We start from the raw sequence: 19,132 nt of genomic DNA, 5'->3' as shown, positions 1-19,132 counted from the left end.
CGGAAATAACAAAAATTACGTTGCATAATTTTTTTAAGCATTAAAGAAATAAGTAATTGATGGAAATTTCACTTTCAAAATAGGGAATTATCCTTAACTAAATCTTAGTGGGCCTAAATTCAAGTACGATTTGATGATAAATAATTAAAAATTATTGAAATCCGACATTTTGAACAAGGAAATAAATAATTTCTGATTTTTTTAGCGAAACTATGTATTGAGATGGGGTAAAAATTTTTGGAGAGCAAATATAATAACTCAATTTCTAAATAATGAAGTTAAACATAAATTAGGTGTGTACATACATAGAGCATGATGTATTTGTTTATTCTTTTAAACAATGATGTATTTATTTATTCTAAGGATAGTGTTTGGGTTGCATTCATTTTCATACCTGATATTGGAATAATAGAACATATACAAAATTGTTGTTTCTGTCAGGCATTTCAACAATTAACTTGAAGACTCTACTTAGAAAATTTCCAACAAAACATCAGCATAAACTATCAATGTGTAGGATCCAAGCACAATTTTGACACATAGGCAAAGCACTCAAAAATAAATAAATTAAAATAGAACCACGAACAAATAAATTTTTCTAAGTGGGTTTGTAAAAAAGGAAACTATGGCTGCATTGACACTTACAATGATACTCAACAGACAGAACATAATTAAGGCTGATTTTATACTTTTGGGGCTGGATGCCTATGTTCAAAATAAACAATTATTTTGAATAATTATTTGATCTTCTCTATTACATAGCCAATGTTTCATTATGGGTGTAACATCTGTATAATTCTCGTTTGTCTCTCACTTAGAAACAGTTAAAAGATCAAATTAAAGTCTAATGCATGCTCTATATGTATACATACATATTCGCTGTGTATTGGTAAAATAAATTGTTTAAAAAAAAAAAAAACACCTACTGAAATTAACAACAAAACCCATTATTGAACACAAACCCAGCCCCTTCACCAACACGAACCGTTGTAGAGCTTCTTATTTCTCGCTTCTTTTTTGCTTCAAGCAGTTTTCAAAGCGAAGATTGCAGCAAAAGAGGAACGATTGAGGAAAACAAAATTCGGATTAGCCAGCAAACCCGATCGCTTCAAAAATACAAGATCCTTCATGCTACGATTTCTTAGATTCGATTTCGGGACCTTCGAATTATTACAAGACTTTGATTCTATTTGAACTTTCGTCGATTTCAATTTTAAAAGTATACATATGATTTTGAAATTTTAAACAGTTAATTTTTTTAAATAAATGTTTAACCAGTTGTAAACTGGTTAATGAAATTTTTAAAAAATATTTTTATTATATTATAATTATTATATGCCATTGATCTAATCCAACGATACACAATAACTACGGCATTGATACTATGATTTTTATTACGGCATTATAGAATTTTTCCTTCTTTTATATATATTTATATATATATATTAATTTTTTAATTTTAATTGCTACCCATTTTATTAACAGAAATTAATACTGCATTGAATAAAGGTGGCTAACAGGCCGTGCTAATAAATCAAACCAAGATCCATTAAGGCACATGGACCAGCACAACACAACCCACTAAATAAATGGACCGTGCGGTGTTGTAATTATTATTTTTTTTAAGTTTGGCATGGCCCACAGTATAAGTCCACACGTGCTGTGCGCCTAAAAAAAGCTTGCCAACTTTTTTTTTTAAGTTCACATGTCTAGCATGTTTTTTCAAACCTATGTGCCTAGCATATTTTGTTTAAACTCACGTGCGGCGTACTTTTTCACGCCCATCAGCCCATACACTTACAATAATAATAATAACAACAACAACAATAATAATAACAATAATAATAATAGTAATAATAATAATTTTTATTAAGAGAACAATTAACATTTCATTATCAGTTTATTAAAATTTCACAACTATATATTTAATTTCATAATAACCCATTATAATACAACAATACATAAATTTAATTCCATAGATCATAATAACGATTAATACAAATCTATAAACTCAAGTGGCCAAAATATATAAATATTCAAAGAAATTATTCAAATTTCATTTATTCAGTTAATAAATTATAAACATAAAATTGGAGTTTTTTAAATAAAAGATTTAAATTAATTTTTAAAAGCCTATACTAACAAAATATATTAAAAATTTTAATTTCAAGATATTTGTAAAGTCATAACATTTGGTATTTACTTTTCATTAAAAAATTTTACTTTAATATATTTTGGCACACATATTATTGATGGCCTACGGGTTGCGTACTAGCACACCAGTAAAGTGTACTTATTATATGCTTTTCATATGCTGTTTTTAATTCATTTTTAATCCTATTGTATTTTTAAGGCCCACGTACTTAAAATTCTTAACCCGATCCAACCCACATATCTAAAATTACAAATCCAACCCCACTCACGTGCGTGCCGTACCATATCACGTGTCTTAAAATAACGTGCTAATGTCATATTATATTATATAAACACGTATCATGCCACGTGCCACCCAAACTGTTAGCCATCCTTAACGTTGAATTGAAAAGTACAGGAAAAAAAAAACACTTGTGTTCCGAAGGCTGGCTTTAACGCGAAAGTTTGTAACAGAATCCTTTACTTTTCAGTTTCCACAAACTCCCAAGGATAACGGGCCTTTTTAAACACGTATAAATTCAAAAATAGACGCGCTTAAAGTTAAAAGCTTCTTTTGAAGCAAGTTGAGGCTTGTTTTGTTGTTGATCTGAAGTGACAATTTTCTTGTGAAAATGTTCGGGGTAAGGGACTCGAACTAAAGTATCCCACACCCTAGTCATCGTCGGACATGTCTTCATAAATCTTGTTATTTCTGCCAGGAGCAGACAAGTCTTTAAAACCCACTTTTAAAACTTATGTTCCATGAAGATAAAAAAAAAATTATGAAGAGAGGTGAAACAAACACTGTTCTATCATTCCGCTCAAATAAATACAAATTTCAGATTGTCTCTAATTGAAAGTTTAACACATTCTTGCAGGCTGCAACTTCATCGAAGAACCTTTGCTTCCACACATAGCAAGGATATCTAATGGAAATAACCAAGAACTTGGCCACCCACATTTCGTCTCAAGGCCTCTTCATGATCCAAAACACCATCTGGAGTTGTTATAACAACATAACCCCACTGCATCGAAAGAAATCAAAACAAAAACGGCAAGACATAAGTTCCTGCATACTGTCTGATTATTTGGCAAAAGTGTCAGATTCATAAACATACCACACAACCTTTCTTGCCAGTGGCAACTACAAAGGACTTGAAAGAGTTATAAACAAACCTGTCTAGTTGGAAGAGCACGCACTGTGTACCCTTCAATTTCGCTTGCTTTAATATCCTGCCTATAGGTGAGAGCCCGACAATCATTAACCCTGCCTAGCAGTTCAACTTTGATCTTGCCCACCCTATGTGGATCATAAACTTGAAAATCTTTGCGTATCCTTTAAATTTGTTAAAAATACAAGAAAAGAGAAAATGCCAAGTTAATAAACAATAGCCATTAAAAATTCAAAGATTGAACATTTTGGATCCACTAACTACAATAAAATTAAAGAACAGAATGAAACTCGTTACAGATAAAGACTGAAGAACGTCAATAAGTTCCAGTCAAGAGATAATTTTATTTGTTTCATATTTCTTTCTTTCTGAACAATAGATTTAATAGATAAACAAAAATCAAAGTCTCTAATACACAGCATAAACATTTAATGGTAAGAAATTAAGAACAAAAGTACTACCATGTCCATTCACCAAACATAATAAAAAAAAATAATAAAGAAACCTAACTGCCAAAGCCTTAGCAAAATGTCCCATGAATCTATGATGGTAACCAAACTTGCAAAATTGCAACCAATTAGTAGGACAAGCAAATCACTCTCAAATACATAAGGTTAATTCGATTGATCTGAAATTTAAGTGGCATGAACCAGAACCGGAACGACAACAGAATAGAAGCATTAAATAATATAAAGGAAATTTCTCCCCAAAAAAAAAATTAAAAGCAAACAACTTGTTGTGTTCAAAATTCATGTCTGTGAGCAAGCACCCTGATAAAAATTAGGGTACATCATTAAACAAGACAAGTCTGCTACATTTCACACAGATTCTAAAAAATATTCTGCAGCAGTTCAGAGACACATTTTTGGTTGTAGAGAATTTCATGCGGTATCTGTCCATGTCCACTCTAAATTTACTAACCACCAGCAGATATAGATGTCTGATGAAGTGTTTTCACTCAAATAACGTGTTGCATACCATGTATACCCATTGAAATGAGTATGGAAGGTAGACTTCCATGTGATGAGACAATAATGTAGACATAAGCATAATTTAAAAAGTGAAAATAGCATTCTCAATAAAACTTGGATCCAAGTTTTATATTTGCATTCGTTTTCTATTTAGATCCAAAAAATCTCCATATATCTTCAGCTGTAATGAAATAAAACCCAAGGCCTTGTGGACAAAAATGTACAAAAGTTTGATTTAATTGTTGTACTTCAAAGTTTGCAAGCATGTATCATACAACCCCCAAGATAATAATAAAGGATAATAAAATCATTGAAAACAAAAGAACCCAGATCATGCTAATTGCTCCTATCACATCCATGAAATTGCTCCAAATCTCTCTTTCTTCACCTACACACAAATCCGCACGTGTATATATCAATCTTCTTTATAGATTTTCGAGTTTGAAACACATTATGGAAACACTCAACCACCTATCATTCATACATCCAATATGTATTTATTGTAGAACTAGAACATAACCATAAATTGAAACAATAATAAATCTGCTAGACTTTATTTTCTAATATCTGAATTACTATTACCAATGGCTAGGCTACTGATGCAAAAAAGTAGACAAAATTACAATGAACCCACTTACAGTTACCATTACTTCAGCCTAATTTACCAAGTAAAAATACATTTTAAATAGGAATATGTACAAAAATACATTCACCTCGATATTTCATGATATTAAGGAAAGAAGACATGACAGTAGAGATTGGTTGCAGCTCAACAGTAGCTTTTCCCCTCCTCTCTGCATTTACTATCGCTCTCAACGCATTGTTTAATATCCTCCTCCCCATCTGGGCACTGCTAATACACCCAAGGCTTGGCTTTACACGCTGGTATCTCCCTCGGGAAAATGGTGGGGTTTCGAGTTTCGACACAAAAAGAATGGCGTTTCTGATAGTTTCACCAAGTTGTGAGGGTATTTAATTTTGTTTACCTGGTGTTTGAGAATTTAAGTCCGCCTTATTTTTCAGTGGGCTTTATGACGGTGTGCTCTGACTTGGGCTGACGTCACCAGTGTTTCGTATGAACTGTAGTAATATTTTTTTTTGGGGATAAGAGAAAAAATTAATTAAAAAAACTAGAATGAATTTATTTAAATTGAAATGTAGTTATGAGAAACTAAGTTGCTGTTTGTTATTAAAATATTGTAGTTTTTGAGTTGTAGTTGTTGTGAAAAAAACTTTAAATATGAAATAAAAATTAATATTATATATAAAATAAATTTTTAAATAATAATTTTAGTAAAATTAGTAAAAATATTATATTTTTTTATTATGTAAATACACTTAATTTTTAAAATACAGTAACTAGTGTTTTTAAATAAACACTTTAATTATTTTTTATAGATCGTATGAACTGTAGTAATATTGTTTTTTTGGGATAAGAGAAAAAATTAATTAAAAAAACTAGAATGAATTTATTTAAATTGAAATGTAGTTCTGAGAAATTAAGTTCCTGTTTGTTATTAAAATATTGTAGTTTTTGAGTTGTAGTTGTGAAAAAAACTTTAAATATGAAATAAAAATTAATATTATATATAAAATAAATTTTTAAAATAATAATTTTAGTAAAATTAGTAAAAATATTATATTTTTTTATTATGCAAATACGAAATTAAATCAACTTAATTTTTAAAATACAGTAACTAGTGTTTTTAAATAAACACTTTAATGCTATAATTTTCTAACTACAATTCCAACACAATATAAGAATAGAAGAAGAGATTCGACTTAAACTCTGAAGAACTTTGCAGCACCGATGGAATAAGAGTACATACAGCGTGGGTTACTGTGTTAAGTACTTATTTTTTTAATACATAATCTTGACTGAGTGAACTATTTTTCCTGTAAGCGATCTATAAAATTTTTGTCGAAATATCACTTCTCTTTCTCATATAATTAGACATAATCTTGTAGAAAAAAAAAATTACTTATTCCAATCTCAAAATGCTAATCTAATGTCCTAAAATAATTCTGGAAACCCTCATCTAAACACAGTTTTCATTACATCTGTTACTATGTTCTACGTCTTTAGCTATCGCAGTGGTATACACAAAGTCTCAGTTAGACAGCACCTTTGCTTCTTGACCCTGAAGCATCTCTTTTTCTGAACATCACAATGCACTGAATTATTGAATTTAAAACTACATGAAGAAAATCCCAGGTTTAGTGGTACCTATAGTTAATCTCATTTGTGTCGCAGGCCCAAAACACAGATGTAACAGGCGAAGATAAAAATTTAAAAAATAAAAAATGCTGCGATGAAATCACCGCGGCACTGCCCATTCAATTCAATAGTTCATTATCTGCAATATACCGTATTTTCCACAACTTTTGTCACAAATATGCATCCCCCTTACCATAACCCCATCGTAAATCTTGAGTTCATCATAAGAAATACAGTAATACCTTCAAGTATTTTAAAGGAGGATACACGAAGACTGAAAGAATTGGTGTCTAATCATCTAACCAGATGTACATTGATTGTGAGAAGCCCTTGATGGGTAAAGAAGTTGGCGGCAGTTACCATCCTCCTAAACAATTCTTTGGTACCTAATATGCATTTTCTACCATTCATCAATATGATACGATACATCCTAATTCCTGCTTGGAAGTCTCAATTTTCCTGAAGTATGTTGAGCTTTGCTCCATAAAGGTCCTAGGATTTCAGGGTTCTCCGAGAATATCTCCACAAACTAAAGGCCAAAAATGTCAAACCAGCAACAGCAGCTAAAGCCTGCCACAACCAACAATATTACAGCATTAATAAATTTATGAAAGTCAACAATACTGAGAATTGATGATACCAAACTTGAATAAAGAAAAGCAATGATTAGCGGGGAAGTGGAGATGGCATAGATAATGTAAAAAGCAATCAGTAGTTTCACAATAATATAAATATATATATCACAAGGAAAAAAAAATTCAGCAGATTATTAATTCCACTGAGGAAAAAGATGAAGTGTGCAAAGCAAAAAATTTAAGGAGTTACCGGCATTCAGAGAATAACTGCCAGAAGATACAAATTCGTTGATTAAATGTGTACTCAGTACTAAATATGTGACAAAGCAAATAACAGGCACAAACTGACCTTTGCATCTCCAAGATGATAGGTCTGGTTATGTCGAAATAATGATCTTAAGAACTTAAATCGAGATACTTGTGGCATAAGAATCACTACAGTAAACTGCTTGTTGCAAGGATAAGGCATTATTCTTTGTAATGCTAACTGTAATGTTAATGGTTGCAGAGACTTTCTAACTTTGGATCGCGCTTCATCTTGAATCTGCAAAGGACACAAATTCAATAATTAATTATCACTGAAATTTAAAATAAAAAATAATCAATATTTTAACTTAAACCAATAAAAAGGCAAGAGATGATTTTATACGTTTCTGCCAAGCTTCCGTCCAAGCTTTGGCAACAAAAAGCACCATACAATGATGAGAACTTTAAAATGATTGCAGCAATAGCAGGCTAACACTCATTTTGTTCTCTTTTCCTCAACATTTAAAGAGAAAAATAGACAGATGACTCCAAGGTTTACTGCCACTATTATGTTAGACCAATAAAACTTATGTTAGGCGCAAATATAAAGGGGCAGGGACAGTTTAGTAATTTTAGGGGCAGGGGCAGTTTAGTAATTTTATTTATTCATTAATTAGGGCTCAAGTATAAATAAGAGATTAAGGAGTCATTTAGGGTTTATGTTGTGTTTTGTCTAGAGCTAGGAATAATTAGGACTTTTGGGAGAGATTGACCTCTCTCAAATTGTAGGTCAGGAATGTTCTTTCTTTTGATTCAATCAATAAAAATCAGCCCTAAGTTAGCTCTAAGTCCTATCAAAGTGGTATCAGAGCAAGAATCCCGAGACAATGGCAGCGAAGAAGGTGGACGCACTTGAAGAGAAATTGGAAATGGAGGTTGGATCGCTCAAGGCCACCATTGACGAGCGATTTAACACCGTTCAACAGCAATATTCATCCCTTGAAGCCATGTTGCTGAAATTGACGGAACTCCACCTTAACCCACCACTGGCAACATCGACAGGCCACGGCAGCGTGGCGGGAGAAAGCTCCGGTGGTACGGAACCCGTGGTCGGCGGCGACGCAGAGGGCAGAGGGCAGAAAACCACCAGTCTAGCACAGCCAGGGGTGATGGTCACGACAGATTTGGAGGCGGGGAGGTCGGCCCAAGGGACTCGCGACTTGGGGGAGCCTTTCTCGGTGTCAGGCGCGGCGGAAGAAGCTGGGTCGCGGCTGGAGGAGGCAGCTTAGGGTTAGGAATCGGCATTTCGGCATCGGAATAGGGCGCACAGGAGTTGGATGGTCGGTCTTGGCGACTCGGTGGCGATGCATGGCCTGGGCAGGCCGGATTTTGGGCTGGGCAGGCTGGATTTGGGCCTAGGCAGGGCGGTTTTGGGTCTAGACAAGTCGGATTTAGGGGCGGATGTCAAGGAGGAGGGATTTCCGACGAGTTATGACTGGAATGTGGCTGGGCAAGGGATTTCAGCCCAATATGGGGCTGAGCAAGGAGAATTTTGGGCTGGGTCTTTGGGATTTGCTGAAACTAGAGTAGATTCGAGAGGTTGGAGACCTCCAATGGCGTGAAATTGGGCAGGGCAAACTCAATTTGGGGTAGATTCTAGGGTAAGGAAACTGAAAATGCCTATTTTCGAAGGCAAGGATGCCTATGGATGGGTGTATAAGGTAGAGCACTATTTCACCATCAATGGAATCTCAGAAAGGGAAAAATTGATGGTGGTGGCATTATGTTCGGAGGGAAAGGCCCTTTCATAGTTTCAATGGCGAGAACAACGACAACCATTGAGGTCGGGGGGTGAATTTAAGGACCGGCTGTTGGAGAGGTTTCAGGCCGTTCAAGAGGTAGATTTGCATGAGCAATTTTTTGCTTTGACCCAAGAGAGAACAGTCATGGAGTATAGGGAGAAGTTTGAGTTGCTATCGGGGCGTCTAGGGGGAATCCCAGAGGCGTGAGGCATTTGAAAGTCACCCTGGTCGGGCCCCACTAACCCGATCCCTTTGGGAATCTCTTTGTAACCTCATGATTTGTTTTGGAACTCTCGCTAAAACCCCATAGTCTGGGACCAATGGCGTGCTGTTTCGGTATGAAAATTGACTGAACTACTCCTATTAACCCATTCTGTTGTGTTCTTATCCTCAATCATCTGTGCCAACTCCATTAACTCCCCTACCCCTCTCGGCCTTAGCCAGCGTAGCAAGGCTCGGATTTCTGGTTTCAGTCTCTTCATAAAATTCCGTGTTTTTGATGCGATGAGAAATTTTCACTGGGGCATCGATGTAAGGATAAATCACTATAAGTTCTGACTGTGTGTGATAAGGAGAAATGCAGGGAAGAAGTCGAGGAAGAAGAGGCAGCAGTTTCCTAGATTTCACCTTGAGGGCAAGGTGTCTTTTTGGGAGGGGAGTAATGTTAGACCAAAAAAACTTATTTTAGGTGCAAATATAAAGGACCAAGGACAATTTAGTAATTTTAGGGACAATGGTAGTTTAGTAATTTTATTTATTCGTTAATTAGGGCTCAGGTATAAATAAGATATTGAAGAGTCATTTAGAGTTTATGTTGAGTTTTTTCTAGAGTTAGGAATAATTAAGAGTTTTGGGATAGATCGACCTACCTCTCGAATTGTCGGTTAGGATTGTTCCTTTTTTTTTAATTCAATCAATAAAAATCAACCCTAATTTAGCTCTAAGTCCTATCATATTATTCATATTCAGAATTCTCTTCTAGATAAGTACTGAAGTGACATATTTTCTTCTTAGCATTGCATGAATGGAAAACCCTCCCTACCCATGTTAGTAGGGTTCGAACCTTAGACCTCCGGTACCAGATTCTATTCTGGAACCTTTCTGTAATTCTATCAGTTTAAGCTTTTGTGATAACCAGTTACTTAATACATACTAAACATGAAAAGATACAAAATGGATACAAACTACAATTTCAGGACTGTAGCATAAAAAAACAATAGGCTATCACCTTAAAAGAAGTGCCAACATCTCCAGAGTAGACTCTTGACTGGTAGCTGCATAAAATCCTATCCAGCCAGTGGTAGTTCTCCTGAAAGAGCAATAGCAATCAGTAACAGAAATAAATGGCGCTGGATAACTTTCATTTCTCCCATCAAGGGAACTAAACTCCATGCTTGATTTGGAGTTCAACCACCATATAGGGTTGAAACATAGGAGTAAGATTCAGAATGCATCTACCTTGCCTTTATCACTTGCCAATCAATGGGCCATTATTAGATACAAACAAATAAAGAAATTAAACCTGCAATCCAGTTTCATGAGCTCTTTGCTCAAGTTCAAGTATGGTGGAAACATCCTCATCAGAAGGCCCTTCCTTTTGAAGACGCGAGATTTCATCCAAGGCAAGGTCTACCTGTAGAAAGACATTGCACAAACCAAAAAATTGAGCTGATAGGCAGTTGGCACACTTAAATATAAAAATAAAAGATGGCAAAATATACAACTATACACATACCAGCTTGAAAGAGATCTCCGGATCACAAGAGAAATTTATGCTAATATCACCCCGTACATCACCAGTTCTTGAATGTTTATTACCGCCTAGGAATACTGAAACACTGGCAGAATAGATCTGAGAAATACAGGACATTAAGAAACATTAGGTCAAAGAATAAGAAAACTAATAACAGCACAATAGTTGGAACTTGGAAGCACAAACCTGTCCATGCTTGAAACGGAGAACCTGCATCATCTTTGTTTCAAGAAGTTTGCTCAAGAAACCCACATAGTTTATCTCTTCAACCTGCAATTTAATTATCCAATAGATATTCAGATGATAAACTATCAAAAGCAGAATTCAAGGCATCAGCTCAACAAGAAAGCATAGATCAAAAGAGAGCCAGAAACCATTGTTCCATTCTTCAGCTCAACAGGAAAGCACAGCTGGACTGAGCATTGTGCTTCGACCATGGGACTGCGGACCACCTCTCTGCAAGTATAATCAATGCATTAGAGGGACATGGATTGCAACTGGAAAAAGAACATGTGACAATAGAGCACCAAAATCATGTCTTTAGACTGTAGCAATGTCAAAAGAAAGGTAGGCAGGTAGCTATCAAAACTGAGGCTGAGGCTGGTAATAGAGAGAAGATAACAAAAGGGAGGTTGGCAAGTGAGTTAGCATGCATGCATTCAAGGCAAGACAAAACACTTTTAACTCTTGAAGTTGAGAACAGTTGAGGCAACCCAGCAGGTTGAATAAAATTGATCAAAATAGATGATATATAAACTGCTATATAGCCAGAAATACAAACCTAATTATTGATGAGGGAAATGTAAATGGTAAGCCTTTAAGATTATCACGGTTAAAATGGAGAATTGGTTCAGGAGGCTTTGGTATTCCGCCCTGCATTGAAAATCAGAGCACCCAATTAACGTGATATTTAAAATCTCCAGGCAGAAGCAGTTAAGCAAGAAATTTTCAACTCACCAAATACTGCAATATCAAAGGAATTCCATTTGAAGGATCAATGTTGCCAACAATCACAACAGTGAAAGTTGATGGATCCTTAAAACAGCTATTGAAATAATCACAAGCTTTCAATGGATCCACTTTTTGAAGGTCACTTATTCGAATAGGCTGATTCACCAGAAATAACCAAGAGTTAAGGAGGGCATCTCCATTGAAAGAATTCAAAACAACAAATGAGGCATACCCTAAAAAAATAAGAGTTTCCATAGTTGATCTCCTTCACCCGGTTTGCAAATGCAGTGTATGGATCCCTCTCTTGAGCACGAATCACCTCTTCTGCCATTTGCATCACTATTTTGACTTCTTCCTCTCCTGGTGCTACGTTTGTAGTGAAAAGTTGATATACAAGCTGCCACCACAACAATCATAACAATCATAATAAAAGAGGGAAAAAAAAAAAAAAAGATAGGTCAAGACACCACAGAAAGACGAAACAGTCATTTAGCATATTGATCACAGAGAAGTCATACAATCATCCCCCCAGCCTAGTGACCCCAATGCAAAAACAAAAACAAAAACAAAGAGAAAAATAACAATTGATGTCCAAGAAAATATTGCAATCACTAATCATCAACACTAACAATTATTTTCATACATTCACACATGCAAATAGATTTCTGAGAAGAAAATATTAGTATATTGCAGTCTCCTATATGTCAATATTTCAAATAATAATCTAAGGGTGGGAAAAGAGAAGGAAATCGATGTGATTAATCCAATAAAGCAAACCTGCAATGCAGTTTCCAGATCCGAGGGTGAACAGTCACCAGAAAAGGTTCTCATGTATGCTCCAACCTTTGTTCCACCTTCAACTCTCTTTCCAGCAAGCATGTCCATTAACATTGATGGTCTATAACCAAATACACCAATTTCTCCAGCAATGGTTGATCCCATGGAGCATGAAAGATACTCACTTTCTGGAAGTTCAGACAGGCCCCCATATGAGAAACCTGTAAAAAGAACCTGTTGAAACAAACAGTTGATAAAAAATTATAATGTTTCACATCAACCGACACTAAAAAATGATTATAGGAAACTTGAATGCCACTGTACCTGGTCATCAAGAAAGTCTGTACACTTATAGCATACTCGCATGCCATTTGATAAAACCAACTCAGTGGCTCCTAAATTCTCATATTCAAACTGCTGTACAATATTCCTGAAAGAAATAAATGGACCAAGCTTAGATTAAGCAATTAATAAGTTATGAAGACCAAGACCTTTGAAAACTGTTATTTTGGGCCAACATCAAATAAAAGAAATAATATATGAGAGCATCAAGTTTCCAAATTGAAGAAAAAGGAAACTAATTGAACCCTCAGGAGAAATTAGGTCAGTCACATATAAGTTAAATGAGACATCATATGACTCACCAACTGAGATTATTATCCATAACCCTAAATCGAGTGATTGCTTTAAACAGTACAAGTTTTCAACCCAGAAATGTGCAAACCCTCTTGAAGCCATATGGCATCTTCCCACCTTATACACGCAGAGAGTAAAGATTCAGAAATGTGAAACAAATAGGAGGGGGCTGATGAATCACATGGGGGATGGTAAAAGGCGCGATCGTCAAAAAGAGAAGAGAAAAAAGAAAAGGGAAGAGATAAATAACCAGTCTTGGACTGGGAAAGAGAAATCACATAAGAACATACTTCAAGGAGTAAGAGACAAAAGTTGGGTTCCAAATAACCGGAAAAAATAGATTAGAAATCATAGAACTATGGTGGAACATTGGAGACTAACCAGGAATCACTCATTTTCTAAACCACAATTACAGACCCAACCAACAGAAAACACATTTCACACAATGCGCCTATAATACAACAGGACAAACTCACATGCTAAGAGATCTCTTTATTGCTAAAACACTCAAATTTCATAAATTTATTTCATTGTGAAATCACACTCAAAAGTGCTAAGATAAACAAGAATCTCCCATTAGGTGGATTACATAATCCAACAGATTATGATCTATACCTAGTCAATTACACTGAATCGTACAGCATTTTTTGATTCATAGAGAGGGAAGAAAAGTTTGAAATAGGTGGCGCAGTTATAGGAGGTGCTACAGGGACCATATTATCATAATTACGTATACCATAAAGACTATAAACAGATAATACGGTAGAAAAGGACCCATTCTTACCCTGGACTGGGTTTTGTACTAACAATTTCTTCAGGTATGTTTTCCTCATCCCAAGGAGAAATTTTTTTTCCTCAAGATTTTTAATCTTCAACACAATATTTTTCAGATCATCAATTGTTGAAAAAGTTTGAGGTTCAATTGTCTTTATGACACAGCTGCATGATGTTTGTAACTTCTCTGAATATCTGGAAACCTCTAATGCCGATATATCTATGCACGTAAAAAGCCCGATTAGAACAACTGTAAATGATTTCCTACTTGGCTTATTACAGTAAGCCTCAACATGAGTTAAAAAATATAGTAATGTTTACTCACGAGGTAGAAGAGTTTTCTGGAGCCGAGCCTCATATTCAATCCCAATAATAGGTTCTTTGCAGAGAAAATGCTACAAAAAAAAAAATACTTACTTTGGCTGACCGAATGAAAAGTTTCACATGAAATGGTTGGAAAATTTAAGGATCTACGGTTATACTTGTAAGCATTCATCTCGCAAGTTGGTTGATTGCATTTGATCACGCTCTAGATAGGCAGATTCGACCTCTGACATCAGCAAAGCTCGAGCTACAGATACTTCCCGTTCTGAAAACCCATGTAGCCGTACCCTTGCAACCTAATACAAAATGCTTTAGCAACGAACCTAGTGCACAAATGACTTTAAAGATTTTTTTTTTTTTTTTTTCATAAATCTCAGCTGGGAGGAGGTTTTGGGTTAATTCTATAGAACGATGGATTCTTTGGGATTGTTGGATGGCTTTAGTACAGATTGTTTCCCTTCCCCTTTATATCTGTTTTTGAGGATTTTACACATGGACATCTGGTCTACCTTTGTAAGTTTTGTCTTTCTTCTTTAATGTACTTTAGTATCTATTCCCAACAAATATAAATAAATAAGTAAATAAATAAAGACAACTACAAAACGGACCCAATTGAGATGAAGATAAAAGCACACCTCAATGAGCATTGACTCTAAGGCCTTCAAAGTCCCTCTTTCTTTACAAGAGGAGGACATTATATAAGCCTTTAATGGGCGAACCAGATCATCTGCAGAAGCTGAGCATGAGAAATAAGGGGGATCCTTTCTGCGCGATAATTTAAAGAACCTCTGATTTAGAGCATGTAGGAACATGGATTCTGTGAGCATTTCCTTGTAGTCTTTTATTGTCTTTAGCTCGTTCACTGGCATCTTATAGCTAACAATCACTGCTGACTGGTCAAGCAGAATAAATAAAAATGTCAGAACAGGCAAATTAAGATGACTATTTATGCATCTGCATATGTAGTTAACAGGACAAAAATATATAAACAAAAAATTTTAAGACTCATAGCATACTAACCCCACCAGCTTCAGATTCAATGAAACATGAAAAACGAGGCTCCTGATGAGAAGGAACTGGAAATTTTGGTATAACCGGAGGATCAGTTGCTGACTTTTTCTGCCCAAAGTGAGTGTTTATCAACTCAACCACACCCTTTGAAGACATGGAGAGAGGGACATAGAAAGAGAGAGAGAGTTAAGAATCTTGATTAGCATTCATATGTTAACTAAAACAGGTGAATATGCATATTACATATACAAACCTTAGTATCAGGAAAATCTCCAACTGCTATCACTGCCATATTCTGCAAACGGTACCACTTTTGATAAAATCTTTTTACAGTGTCAGAAAAAACCGTCCTAATTACCTTCTCTAATCCAATGGGTAAGCACTCAGCATACTGCAAAAACATATAAACGGATAGAAATCAAATTGTAGCTGATCAGTCATAAGCTAAACCAAACATATGTAGAAAATTATTGATTAAAACTCTGGGCATGTCTCTAAACAGTGAGCCAGACGAGAAAACTCTCGTGTACCCATAATCAGAGTAAGAGCCTTATCCTGACAAAGTCAAAATCAAACTCTAATGCTCAGAAGAATAAAGATACTCCAATCCCTCCTTTCCAAGGGCCCACTTCTTGTACCCTCCCTTTGTGGCTGTATACCAAGTCATTACAACCAAATGTAACGGACACTAATAAGAACTCTATTTCTTGGCAAAATGTTAAAGGAAACCAGGAATATGGTCTGAAAATCATATAATAGATCATAGTTAAACTAAATTGGCTCATCCAGTTAGACAGGAGAGATAAGTAAACAGCATTTTTACACTGCAAGAATGCAACTGATATCTCCAAGAAATAACTAGCTATAAATCAGAAGGTAACTAACAAGCGAACAAATGACAACCACAAACAGGTTACAAGACATAGCGCAGCACCTTTGATCCTTCCATCATCAGGACCCAATGTGCATCTTGCATTCTCCCACTAGCATTCCGGTTTCCCCTGTACTCTTCCAATACGGCGCCTCTTTCTTTTTCCAAGTCATCTTTTGAAACTCGAACCTGCATTGCAAAAATTATTAGACTAAAAGAAGTAGCCAGTACAGATGTAATTGGACAAACAGTTATTTGGTACCTCTGTACTGAATTCTGCCAAGACTGAAATGGCCCGGGACAGAAGTTCAGGCTTGTCAACAGGCACGAACAGCTCATACACAGTCTCATCCGCAGATGTTACAGCATTCTGACAGGCACCAAATTCCGCTCCAATACTTTCTAGAAATTTGATGATGTCGTGATTCGTGTATTTCTCAGTAGCACTAAATGCAAGATGCTCGACTATGTGTGCAACTCCTCGCTCATGCTCCTCTTCTAAAACTGAGCTGCCATGAACGGAATAAATTAGCTTCACTCCAACATGAATCTCCATACATTCCCGTGATTGAACCTAGCAGCTTCACATAAGCAATTATAAAGTAGAAATAGGAACTCAAATCGCTCCACAACTTAGCCACAGTAAACGACTTGCAAGCCCTAAACCCTAAAAGCAACACTCCTTATTCATGTACAAGTTTTAATCAACCAAAGGAGCTAACTCCCTTTCAGTTCCACAACATAACTAAAGTCATCGACATTTTCCACAAATAAGCTCCCAGAATGTCATAATTGCACTAAAACCTACAAGGTGATAGGCTTGCATTCCACAAATTGCCACAAGTTCATCAACTTAACAACACAAATTAGCATCAACAACCTCAAAAGTATAACACATGCAAGCGAAGAAAATTATGCAAACAAGTCCAATCAAATAATTACCCGGCTTTGACAGCGAGAGCGAGAGCAGCGCGCATTCTCGGCTTAGAGTTGCAACGAACGTAGTAAAAAAGGCCATTATCGAGCCTGCCGTAGTCAACTCCGAATGGCTGTTCGCCAAGCTCTTCGTTCAAGTCGAAGCTCACCAGTTTCAGCGACCGGAATCCGTGCTTCTTCGCGATCTGCGACCCCTCCGCCGGTAGCAGTTCCATTTACTCCGTTTTCTACTTCAGCTTTCACTACTCTATCTCAACTCTCAGGATAGGCAAATTGAACTGAAAATGAATTGAATTGACGTTTGTTTTCTAACCCACCAACTGAATCACGATTTGTGTTGAATGAGTATTTTGGGACAACCTAACCGTAACAACTTATTTAATTGCATTTTTTTTCGTTGTTTAAAATTTTTAGATACTATAATATTTAAAATATTCTTTATTTATTTAATAATTTTATTTTAATTTTTATGATATATATAATTTTTATTGACAATTAAATAATTAAATTTTTAAATAAAAATTTTATTAACAAAAATTTTACTTAAATAAACTCTATTTTAAAAAAAATACAATTAAGTGTTAATATGTATTATTTATTCTTCCATTCTGTAATCGTTTGGCCAAAATTCAAAGAGATTTCAAGTTCCGAATTATACCGTCCTTTAAATACAAAATATTGAAAACATGAGGACTTCAATTATTATTATTTTACCTCTCATCGTTCATTTACTAATTTTCAACAAGAGTAAACTTTACTCTTCATCAAAAGAAGGGTAAGGGTAAACTTGATTCTGTAAGAAAGGTGATTTGAACAAACAAATCTTTAAGTCGAATTTTTTGCTATCTTTTTATGCAAATATAGTAAAAATTACCAACTAAATCACTGGTCAAGCCAAATGAGATTTAAGTAGGGTGAGTATGGATTGGGTTTGATTGAATTTGTGAGAATCAAATCCAGCCCATTATTGATTAAATTGAAAAAAAAAACCAACTCAGGATAGTTTGGTAATGTTGTAACTTTTAAAATAATTATTCTTATTTATGCTGTAGAAATAATTAATTGTAAAGTGAATCAATTAAACATATAATAAAATTTATTTTAAAAAATATAAATTTAAAAAGCAATCATGTATATTTGGTAAATTTTACTATTTAACTGTTATAAAAATAAATGACTAAATTAAACATAATGTTGAATAAAATTTATTTACATGTTTATACACTTGTATATAAAATATCTTTAATGTATATATCATAATTAATAATTAAAATAAATATTTTATATTATTAATTATTTTTTTATTTTTATCTCAATTTAATTGGTAATAATAATAATAATTTGTTTAAAGTTAATTATTTTATTTCCTAATTATTAAGGATAATTTTGAAATTTTTTAACATATATATATGTATAGAATTGTATTAAGTATAAAAGTGATTCTTAAAATTAGATTTTAAAAAACTATCATTTCCCTCCTTTTTCAAAATTAATTGTAGAAGGGAGTCATTTTGCCAAAAGTGAGTTCTAAAATAATTTATCAAACATCAAAATTAACTTTTAATTTTTCAAAATTACTTTTAAACCTTCCAAAAGTAATCCCAAGGGAGCCCTCGATCTAACTTAACCAAATAGATGTATCTAATCTAAGCTAATGCAATCCTTAAATCATTGGATTAGGTTGGGTTAAAAGAGTCTCTTTATAAAGAATATAAAGGATTCAAAATTAAGTTTAACCATTTGTAGTTTAGTTTAATTTTTCTATGATTTTTATTGTTTTTAAGTTAGGTTACTCAACCCAATCATTAATCAGGATAAAAAGAAAGTGATCTTATCAACTCATCTAAATTTGATTGGGTTGAATTGGATTAAACTAGATTCATTGGGTTGTATTGACTTTTTAACCCCTAAATACATTTGTGATTTGATTCAATATTTAAAAAAAAAAAGAAGAGTTGAACTACTAGCACTTCTTCATTAAT

General features: G+C 34.5%; 2 protein-coding genes across 2 annotated transcripts; both read right to left on the bottom strand.

Annotated features, from left to right (window-relative positions):
• Positions 1 to 2,817: 2,817 nt before the first annotated feature.
• LOC18055671 (40S ribosomal protein S15a-5) lies at positions 2,818 to 5,349 on the bottom strand. Its single transcript, XM_024178233.1, has 3 exons — positions 4,984 to 5,349; positions 3,310 to 3,464; positions 2,818 to 3,158 (listed from the first exon to the last, which is right to left on the bottom strand). Exons 1-3 carry the CDS (start codon positions 5,117 to 5,119, stop codon positions 3,060 to 3,062), a joined length of 390 nt encoding a protein of 129 aa, XP_024034001.1. The 5' UTR covers positions 5,120 to 5,349; the 3' UTR covers positions 2,818 to 3,059.
• A 1,216-nt stretch (positions 5,350 to 6,565) lies between these two features.
• On the bottom strand, positions 6,566 to 17,512 carry LOC18055670 (zinc protease PQQL-like). The gene is given in 22 exon segments (XM_024177477.1): positions 6,566 to 7,064; positions 7,419 to 7,613; positions 10,346 to 10,426; positions 10,640 to 10,750; positions 10,853 to 10,969; positions 11,057 to 11,140; positions 11,245 to 11,326; positions 11,652 to 11,743; positions 11,828 to 11,977; positions 12,054 to 12,218; positions 12,599 to 12,832; positions 12,923 to 13,028; positions 14,019 to 14,079; positions 14,082 to 14,228; positions 14,334 to 14,403; positions 14,491 to 14,628; positions 14,968 to 15,225; positions 15,353 to 15,487; positions 15,597 to 15,734; positions 16,278 to 16,403; positions 16,477 to 16,723; positions 17,157 to 17,512. Coding segments are annotated over 22 exon segments (3,024 nt in total). The 5' UTR covers positions 17,366 to 17,512; the 3' UTR covers positions 6,566 to 6,986.
• Between the last annotated feature and the right edge of the window lie 1,620 nt (positions 17,513 to 19,132).

This window comes from Citrus clementina, unplaced genomic scaffold (assembly GCF_000493195.1).
Source record: "Citrus clementina cultivar Clemenules unplaced genomic scaffold, Citrus_clementina_v1.0 scaffold_1, whole genome shotgun sequence".
NCBI classification, from domain to species: Eukaryota; Viridiplantae; Streptophyta; class Magnoliopsida; order Sapindales; family Rutaceae; genus Citrus; species Citrus x clementina.
This window is presented reverse-complemented; position numbering and strand designations above follow the sequence as displayed.

Bases quoted from the DNA above. Each gene is read 5' to 3' on its own strand.
- LOC18055671 (XM_024178233.1), bottom strand. From the start codon at position 5,119: ATGGGGAGGAGGATATTAAACAATGCGTTGAGAGCGATAGTAAATGCA. The intron at 3,465-4,983 runs GTATTTTTGTAC...TTTAAAGGATAC, and splicing joins CATGAAATATCGAGGTGAAT to GCAAAGATTTTCAAGTTTAT. The intron at 3,159-3,309 runs GTTTGTTTATAA...CTTTCGATGCAG, and splicing joins GTGCTCTTCCAACTAGACAG to TGGGGTTATGTTGTTATAAC.